A 10,248-nucleotide genomic window follows, 5' to 3' on the forward strand; every position below is an offset into this window, starting at 1 on the left:
GAGCTGTGCTTGATCCCCAGAACCCGAGCTAAGGGGGGAGGAGAGAGCTGGCTCCACAAAGTTGTCCTCAGTGAGACAGCACACACATCACACACACAGCAACAACAATACATTAAAAAGCAAAGCTTAAAGAAATTATCATGACTACCCTTTCCACTCAGCACCTACACTATACATGAACTTATACACTGGGTTTCAGAACACCTGTGGCGCCAAAATGCAAGGATGGTCAAAGCCTTTCTATAAAATAGCACAGTATTACATGTATGGTCTCAGTGGGTAGGGTGCTTGTCTAGCATATAGGAAGCCCTGGTTTGGTCCCTAGCACCACATAAACTGGGTGTGGTGGCACATGCATCCCTGTAATCTCAGCAAGCAGGGATTAGAATATTGTTTCTACAAGCCAAGTAGCAGGATTGCTGGCAATCTTTTTTTTTTTTTCTGTTTTAAGCCACTCAATTTGTGATTCTGTACTCACACACATCAAATTCACACAGTTCTAACTCAGTCATCAAATTCATAGTCACCCCAGGACCTGTGCACGCACTTACTCACCTGGCCTGAGCCCATGTTTTTCCATAGTTTGCTCCATCTTGTTAATCCTGGCACTTCCTCCTGGAGGCCAACCCCACCCCAGCCATTCCCACTGTTCCCATCCTCATGCTTGACTTTTCACAACGCCATGAGCTCCTCATCCATGTCTTGCCTTCATTACTGTAAGCCTTCCTGCCTTGAGTTTGAGTTCAATGAGAAGACCGTCTACCTCCCTTGCTACTGCCTAGATTGCCACTACCTAGAATAGTGTCTAGAACACTCAGTTGTTGTTTCGTACGTGAAAACCAGATGAATGACTGTGAGCTGTTGACTTCAGCCTCTGAAGGACTGGGAGTTCCAACACTGGCTTCCCTGTGACTCATGCATGCGAGCTGGGGAAATCCCTGCCCAGCTCCGAGCTCCAGTCTGCCATCTTCCAAAAGAAGGCGTCCCTGCTTTTAAGTTCCTACCTGTAGAAGCTGAAGGTAACAGAGACAGCAAACTGCAAGCCAGCACTTGAACTTAAGACTGTCCATCTGTCTCTTTTTCTTGTCGTCCACTGGGGGCTGAGGAATCTTATTATCTGAATGCTTATCTGCATCCAACTCAGGAGGAAAAAGTTAGCCTCATCTTGCCAAAGGATCAAGGAGGGACAGAAACTGGAAATGAAATTACAACAGAAACTTGGACCCATGGCAGACTCAAACCAGTACATCTCCTTTCCATCTCTGAACTGGGAACCGAAACCATTCCATAGGAAGCGCCCCCTTCCTCTTCCTGGGGTTGGAAAAAAAATACCACTGTGGTCTGATTCTTTTTTTAATGTACAGCTATTAATAGCAATGCTCACCACACTGTCATGGGAAAGCTCCTTTGTAAGCTCTTCTATACAGCCTTCCCACATGCAACGGCCTTATGTTTTCCCTACCTATCCACTTAGCTGTTCCATGACAGAGCTCTGTGCCCTTCTGTGCTTTGCAGGCACTGGATTTCCCTGCTAGGATACAGTTCATAGCCCATACAGGTCTTAAGTAAGAAGCCCATTTCTGTGAACTCTAACCCAGACAAATGCCACAGCAGACTGTCTCCTATTGAAATTTATTGAAATGGTAGATAGAAGTACAGAAACACAAGCAAATGAACCCAGGAGGATTCCACCCACCCCCTCTTAACCACTGACACGTTTAAATCCCTTTTAGAAAGAAAGGCAGGCAGAGGAGGGAAGCAGCTGTCTTCCCCCCGAAGCCTTTTAAAACTGCTCAGCTGAATTTCTTGCCGAATGTTTAATTCCCTCCAACGCTATTAGTCCAGTCCCTCCTGGGGCTATCCTCTTACCACCATCCATTGGAGACTCCCAGAACAAAGCTTTTGAATCCCCCCCCCCCACTCCATTTCTGCTAGTCTGGTGGAAAGGTGAATTGGTTCCACAGAACCCAAGTGACCTACTGGCTTGTTCAGTGACACCTGGGTAGAGATCCTCTCCAGATCCTTGGCTCTCCTTGTCCCTACTGGGGCCCACAGACAGGTTAGGCAGGACCCTGGGGGCTGAAGGACCACCCGAGGCTTTGAGCAGACTGAGGAAGGAAGCCAAGATGCCATCGGTAGGGATGGGTGTGTCTGTCCTCTTCAGCCCCGCATGCTTGGGAGACTAAGAAGTTTCTACCACCTGGGAACTTTACTTTCTGCTCCTCTGAGATTCCTGTGGCAGCACCTTTACACCCGAGTCGCTGACTCCACCTCGGCGTTTCTCTGAATCAGATTCTCTGAACCTGGAAGTTCCGAGAAAGTGCGAGCCAAGTCTCAAGATGTTACTCTGTGCAACAGCCAAATTGTCTCTCCAGAGAGCGCAGGCCTGAGGGGCAACCTCCTTTCTTGGCATAGTGGCCTAACGAGATGTTGTGGCCAGATAAGGGGGGCTGCGTGGCTCGCTGGGGTCATCCATTAATGCTTCTGGAACACTTCTGACTGTGCTGGGGTCCCCTGTGAGCTCCACGCTTGTGCTCCGGTTGTCTGTTTCACCCAGTGTTTTCTTGCGAAGGCAGCGGTTGATACATGTAGAGAAGAAGTTGGGGAAAGATGGGCTGGAAAAATAGTAGACCAGTGGGTCCAGCATGCTGTTCATATAGGTAAAGCTGAGAGTAGTGAAGAAGGCCAGGTCCGCCGAGGAGTAGATCTCACAGTTATGCACATTATTTTTGTAGAGGAGCCAGAAGATTCGGATCCGCACAGCCACACTGGGCAGGAAGCAGATGATGAAGACAATAGTCACCACCAAGATGAAGTTGATAGCCCTCTTGATCTTGGCATGTCTGTCCATTTGTCTCTGCCGTAGGCTCCAGATGATCCTGGCTGAGCAGAACAGGATGATGCCCAGCGGCAAGACGAATTCCAGGAGGAACATTGCATCATGCCACCTGAAGGTATAACAGATGCTAAAGCTACTGCACAGATTTGCATTGCCGTTGGGGGTCATCATGTTCGTATAGAGGAGATGGACTGTCAGGCCGATGGTGATACCCCACAAGAAACAAGAGATGATGGCTGCCGTCCGGTTGGAGATCTTGTTCAGGGAATGGTGTGGATGGACCACCCTGAAGTACCGGTCCACAGCCACCACAGTGAGGAAGATGATGCTGCCTTGTCGGTTCATGGCCAACATGAAGAGCATCAGACGGCAGGGGATGTCTCCAAACCTCCAGTCCCACTTTTTGACATAGTTGTCCATCAGGAAGGGCAAGCAGATGATCAGGAGAAAGTCAGCTACGGCCAAGTTGAACAGGAAAATCCGGCTGGATTTCCAGGACTTCAGATGGAAACAGAAAATCCACAGGGCAAGGCCATTGCCCAGGAGCCCAAACACAAACTCCAATCCCAACACCGGCGGCAAGACTTTGGCAATGTTTTCATCTCGGAACACACAGCAGTTCTTGCCATTTATCACCAGAAAATGGTTCTGTTTGATCATGAGTGGATCTGGTCAGTCCGCCCCAGAGCGCCTCACCTAGCAAAAGCTCAAGGCAAGTGTGTGTCTGTGTGGTGAACGTGTGGTTCAGCCCTCAGCTTTATGTCATGTCAGGGTGTTGAAAGAGATGACTGAATGGTTACCAGGAAACTACGAAATCATTTAAAAAAAAAAAAAAAAAAAAAAAAAGCTAGCAAGGCTCTTATGCAACTTGCTGTTTGCATAAACAAGTAATAAAAAAAATCCCCTAGGCAGATGGGAACCCACAAATTTTTCTAAATGTAAAGGATAAGTTCAGGCAAGCAGACTGTCAGTTGTGAATGAGTAAGATCTGGGGGCATTCCTTCTGAAGGCTGCATGCATGCACCGTGGTTAGTTAATTGACCTTGGAGAATCCATTCACTGCCATTTGTTTGGCTTACACAATTAACAAATTAACAGTGGCAGTAACCGCACACTGTGCTAAATGAACAGCAAGGGTTTCAGAAGCAATAAGAATTAATGTGAAATTTTACCATGCAGATACAGTGTCCTCTCTCTCCCTTTTCTTCCTAGGATTTACATGTATTATTAATGACATGTATGCATGTGTGTCTGTGTGGGTATGTACACATAACTGCAGGCGCCCCCAAAGGCTATCGGATGCCCTGGAGCTGGAGCTGCACCTAATGCGGGTGCAGGGAGCTGAACTCAGGCTCTCCGCAGGGGCAGTGTGCTCTTAACTGCTGAGTCAGCCCTTTAGTGCCACTCTTTGCTTTCTTTCTCGACGACAGAACCTGGCTGCGCCAGCCCAGCAGGCTTTAAATTCCCCATCTTCTGGCTTCTGCTTCTTCCCAAGTTCTGGGACTGCAGGCATGCAGCACCATGCCTGGCTGTGTGGTGTCTGTAAAATTAGATTTGGATTTCAAGCCCCAAGAGGATGTGGAGCTCTGCCTTGCAAAAAACCTTGCCCTCCTTTTTCAAAGTGTGATTGTCATCCTCTGAAGTATCCGCCGCTGAGTATTTTGGCATACATAAACATAACATATATGCATAAGGTTTATGAATTTTTTTGGTTCTCCTTTGAGTTAGAAGTTGGAATTTTACCCCTTTAGTTGCAAATCCACTAATGGTATTTGGTAAACCTCTGCAGACTAGACTCCGAGTGACCTAATCTTAGATTCCTAAAGGATTAGTGACAGTTCATGGAAACAATAGCAATGAAGGTGGGGATCTTGAGGTCAGTGGCACCCACATTGCAGTTTCCAATGTGCCAGACTCCGTGCCTTAAAGAGTCATTGGGTTTTCAATGTGTATGAGTGTTTGGGTCGGAATGTTACATCCACCATGTGCTGTACTGTGTGGTACGGCCTTGTTTTATCCTCTGTAGTCCATGGGAAGGTGAAGTTCAAAGAGGGAATGTGCCCAGGATGACCCGGCGGAACTTGGGTCTGAGTCTGGTGGACCTCAAGCCTCTGCCCTCATCACTGTGGCATACTACTTTTTCTTCATTATTTATTGAAAATTTTTAATTACATTCATTTATTTGGGAAGGGAGGAGATAAATGCCATAGCACATGTGTAGAGGTCAGAGGAGAATCTAAAATAATCGGCTCACTCCTACCTGGGTGTTGAACTCAGGCTGTCACACTTGGCAGCCAGCACCTTTCCTCAATACACCATCCTGCCAAACCATACTGTATTTTTAAAAAGATTCTTTGAGACATTTGCTTTTAAAAAAAAAGTGTGTGGGCATGTGTGTGTGTGTCTTTGTGTAAGTGTGTTCCTGTGAGTCCTGCTGCCCTCAGAGACCAGGAGAAGGTGTCAAGTTCCCCGAAGCGGCAGTTATAGGTAGACATGAGTCTCCTGATATGGGTGCTGGGAATTGAATTCAAGTTCTCTGCAAGAGCTAAATGGGGGTTGAGACAGCAACTCGCTATGTAGCCCAGGCTGGACTCACGCACCACGCCTGACCACTGCCTCTTCTTCGATTGCCTTGAGATTAGCTGGCATTAACATTTGTTGCCTTGCTACCTGTGTATGCTGGTAGTGCTCCCACCCTGGATAAATGTGGACTTACTGATGGCACGCGTGTGTTGTGGTTTGTATGTAAAGAGCCCTTCTTCAGGCTCCCAGGTTTGAACAGTTGCTCCCCAGCTTCTGGTGCTACTTTGGGAAACTGGACAACTTTGTCGATGGTAGCTATTATAGACAGATCACTAGGGATAGGGCCTGGAAGGTTATATCCACTTTTGGTTGAGGCCTGCTGTCCTCTCCTCCTGGTCCAGCCACCCTGTGAGGAACTCTGCCATGTGTCCCTGCTACCACGGGCTGAGCTGCTCCTGACATCATGCTCCTGTGTGTCACAATGGACTGTGACACTTCTTCAAAACAGATTCTCTGCTCTAAGTCTTTTCTGTCCAGTATTTGGTCACAACAACATGAAAGTAACTCACACAATGCCCATGACGTAATCCTATGGGCCTTGTGGACTAAGAGTCAGGGAAACCACCAGGACTCATTGCTTTTGTCATTCAGAACCTGCAGGGTCTCCTTCCTAAGCTTTAGGGTTTTGTAAACGTGTGTGCACATGCATGTGTGTGCAGGCGTGCTTGCCTGTATGTGCACGTGTGGTGACAGAAGGCTGACTTTGAATGGCTTCTTGAGCTGCTGCCCACTTTCTTCTTTTGAGCCCACTTTCTTCTTTCTTCTTATTAAACCCAGAACTCGGCTATCTAGCCAACAAATCCCCCACAGCCACCTATCTTGACCTGCCTGGGGTTACAGGCATGTGCCGCCATGCCTGCCTTCATGTATGGGGTGCTGTAGTTCTGAACTCAGGTCTCCTCATGTTTACACAGCAAGCTCCTTACCTACTGAGCCATCTTGCCAGCCTCTTACCCCCCCTCCTTTAAAACAAAAATTTAAACAATAAAGCTAGGCATCCTGTAATCCCAGTATTTGAAAGAAAAAGGCAGAAAGATCGGGAATTCAAGGCTAGTCTCAGTTCTTGTGGGAGTTCAAGGCCAGCCTGAGCTACATGAGACCCTGTATCAAGACAAAGGCAAAGGAGGAGGAGAAGGAGCCATTATAATGGTTAGCTCTAACTGTCAACACAACCTAGACTCATTTGGAAAGAGAGCTTCAGTGAGTGTTGTCTTGAGTTTGCCTGTGGGTATGTCTGTAGGGGAGTGTCCTAATTGATGTAAGCAGACCCCGGGCCACTATGGGCAGTACCGTTCCCTGGGCAGGGGTCTCTGATTAAGAGTGGAGAAACTGAGCTGAGCGTAAGGCGAGCAAGTAAGAGAACCTGCATACATTCATCTCTCTGTGCTCATCTGTATGGATACAATGTAACCAGCTACCTCAACTTCCTGCCTCCACTTCCCCACAAAAGCTGACTGGAAAGACAAACTGAAATAAACCCTTTTCCCCCTTACCCTGCTTTCCTCCAGGGTATTTTCTCACAGCAAACAGAAATGAAACCAGACAGTCATGAATAAATCTTTCTTTTTGGGGGGTGTGGGGGTTTCTTTTTAGAGACAGAATTTCTCTATGTAGCCCTCAGTGGCCTGGAACCTACTCTGTAAACCAGGCTGGCCTGGAACTCAGAGGTCAACCTGCCTCTGCTGGGTGTAAAGGCATTTGCCACCACCCCTCAACCTATCACAGTCAGAACGAGAATTAACAACAAATAGTCTGGAAAAGGAGAAAAGCTGGTAGCTTATTTTGGCTCCATCCTTAGCGGGCTGTGAAGCCCCCTTACTTGCCCCTGGGCTTCCTCTGGTGGAAACTGAGGAACTAGGTGACGCAGCTCCTTCCCCCAGCCCCAGCTTCCTACAATGCTCACATTCAAAGTTTCTAAACAGGAAGTTGAGAGCTGCTCAGAGGGAATGTAAACTGAAGTCTCTGGGTGCCAGGGCCTGGTACAGAATTTCCAGTCTTCCCACCTTGGAAGGGCACGCCTTGTCTTGTGCTGGTCTTTCTTTTCTGTATTTTTTTTTCTTACTGATGCATGAGCTGTACAGAAACTTGTTACGGCGGATCGGCGGATCATTCAGAGGCAGGTCATGAGTCTACAGTCTGGTGGGAAGGAAATGAGCCTCAGAAGTATGACCTCTCAAAACCAACCTGACCCCTACACTGGGGGGGGGGGCGGACAACCAGAAGGTCTGCCCTGGTACTCAGAGAAGTTATTATTAATTGAGTTTTCAGGTGCACAGGGTTTCAGTATGTTGCCCAGGGTTAACCTTGAGCTTTGGGTCAAGGGACTCTCCTTCTCCAACCCTCTGGGTAACTGGGGCTACAGATGTTTGCCGCTGCACCCAGCAGTTTTTACAAGTTTGATAACATCACGGTGGTATATGCCTGTGAGCTGAGAACTCAGGAAGCAAGCAGAGGCAGGAGGATCCTGTAAGTTCATGGCCAGCCTGGTCTGTATGGTAAATTCCAGGCCAGTCAGGAGGACTACATAAACCCTGTCTCAAAAGATCAACAACAACAAAAACTAATTAAAAAGCAATAAATAAAGCCAAGGGGTGGTGGCACACACTTTTAATCCCAGCACTGGGAGACAGAGGCAATCGGATCTCTGAGTTTGAGGCCAACCTTGTCCACATAGTGAGTTCTGGGTCAGTCATAACTATATATGAAGGCCTCGTCTCAAAACAAAATAAAATATTAAGCAAATAAATATACTAAGGCCAGAGCTATAGCTCAGTGATAGATCACTCGCTAGCATAACTGACATCCTGAGTTTGGTCCCCAACACTACCAAAGTGAAATAAGAATACCAGCTGTCGCCAGCTGGTGGTGGTAGACACCCTTAATCCCAGCACTCCGGAGCAGAGGCAGGCAGATCTCTGTGAGTTTGAGGCCAGCCTGGGCTACAGAGTGAGTTGCAGGACAACCAGGGTTGTTACACAGAAAAACCCTGTCTCAAAAAAAAAAGGAGGAGGAGGAAGATCAGCTGTCTTTTGTCAATTCCTTGCTGTGCTTCAGGCATTGTACTGAGATTTCTGAAGGAGACCCCCCCCCCAACGTGGGAGCATCCTCCTGAACCCTAAATCAGGCACAAACCACACCTAAACATCTGTTTTCATAGAGAGAACCTTTATTAATCGGGGGAGAAAAGTTAAAGTGGCTGCTTTCTGACTCGGGCAGAAACCATCGGCAAATGGCCCTGCAGGTGTGATTTTAGGAGGAGGAAAGGGGAAAGTCTGTCAGAATGGGCTAGGATGAAGGATGGTGGAGGATGAAGGAGAAGAGGAAGGGGACAAAGAAAAGGGGATAGGGGCATTTGTCCCAGAGGGACAAAGGAAAGCCTCTGGATGGAAAGGACACAGACATGGGACATAACAGACGTGGGACATGAGCATATGGCAGCTTATAAAGGTAAAGGGGGATCCCATGTTAGGGTGCGGTGTTTAATTTTAATTGGGCATATTAATTGGACGAACCAAAGGGGGCTTTTGATTGCTGGACCTTGGTAGTCAGCCTCAGGAAGAGGGAGTGGCCAAATAAGGGAATAGACCTTGGTAGCTAGCCTTAGGAATGTAATTTAAGGATTTCTAATAATGCAAAGAGAATGGGGAGTAGGGCAAGGCCTGCCAAAGCCACGTTCTTGAGTGGGTTAGTGTCCCTTCAGTTTCTATGTGTGACCTCACTTTATCTTCACACAAGCCCAGTGAGGTGTCGTTATTATCCCTGTCCCAACTGGAAAAACAGGGGTTTTTAACCTTCCTAACGCTGTGACCCTTTAATACAGTTCTTCATGTTATGGTGACTCCAACCATAACATTATTTTCATTTCTACTTCATAATTAATTTTGCTGCTGTTATGAATCCCAAATATCTGATATTTGACCCCTGTGAAAGAGTCATTTGACCCCCCCCCACACACACACATACACACAAAGGCATGACCCACTGGCTTGAAGATTTTAAGTAGGTAACTGCCTCACGGCAGCTGCTAACCTGGGTTTCTCCTTGGGTGCTTTCTGTTGGTGCCTAGGCTAGAGTTGTATACATGAGGTAAGAGTTAAATTTTCTTCTCAATGTGACAAAATACAAGACAAAAGCAATTAAGGTTTTGGTTTGGTGTTGGCTCTCAGTTTGAAGGGCTACATTCCGGCATGGTGGGAATGAGTGGCAGGTTCGAACATGGGGCAGGTAGTTACCACATGTCTGCAGTCAGGAAACAAAGGGAGAAGAGTTTGAGGTTGTGTAAGATCCAAAGTTACATTTGAGTTTTAATTATTATTCCTAAGAGATCTGTGGGACGGAAATGCCTCTTATCTGCAAGCCCCTTGCCCAAGGATAGATAGCTGGAGGCTATTGTTTATGGGAGATAGCAAGCCATATGTTTTTCATCCACCTAAACAAATTTGCTTGACCCATCTGCACCTGATGTGTTTGATCACATGTCGGTAGGAGGTTCACAGGCCAGAGGTATTTCAGGATGTATACTTGCCCTGGATTGGACCTGATGGGAAACAATGAATTATGGGTTTTCCTTCCTAAGCTCTTGCCATATTTGATTCTGGGTCACTTCCCAGGAATCTGGGAATGGAGCTGGCCAAAGCCTGTCCACCAGGCCAGTATTTAATTAAAGCTTGCTTCAAATCTGGCTCTAAGGATGAACGGTGGTGGCACAGCACTTGGGAGGCAGAGGCAGGCAGATCTCTGTGAGCTGGAGGCCAGCCTGGTCTACAATGTGAGTTCTAGGACAGGCTCCAAAGCTACAGAGAAACCCTGTCTTGAAACACCGCCTC

General features: G+C 47.3%; 1 protein-coding gene across 1 annotated transcript; it reads right to left on the reverse strand.

Moving 5' to 3' along the window:
* Positions 1–1,902: 1,902 nt before the first annotated feature.
* Positions 1,903–3,631, reverse strand: LOC127236997 (hydroxycarboxylic acid receptor 2-like). The gene is given in 2 exon segments (XM_051205009.1): positions 1,903–2,420; positions 2,423–3,631. Coding segments are annotated over 2 exon segments (1,155 nt in total). The 5' UTR covers positions 3,500–3,631; the 3' UTR covers positions 1,903–2,342.
* Between the last annotated feature and the right edge of the window lie 6,617 nt (positions 3,632–10,248).

Source organism: Phodopus roborovskii, unplaced genomic scaffold, assembly GCF_943737965.1.
Source record: "Phodopus roborovskii unplaced genomic scaffold, PHOROB, whole genome shotgun sequence".
Classification (NCBI taxonomy): domain Eukaryota; kingdom Metazoa; phylum Chordata; class Mammalia; order Rodentia; family Cricetidae; genus Phodopus; species Phodopus roborovskii.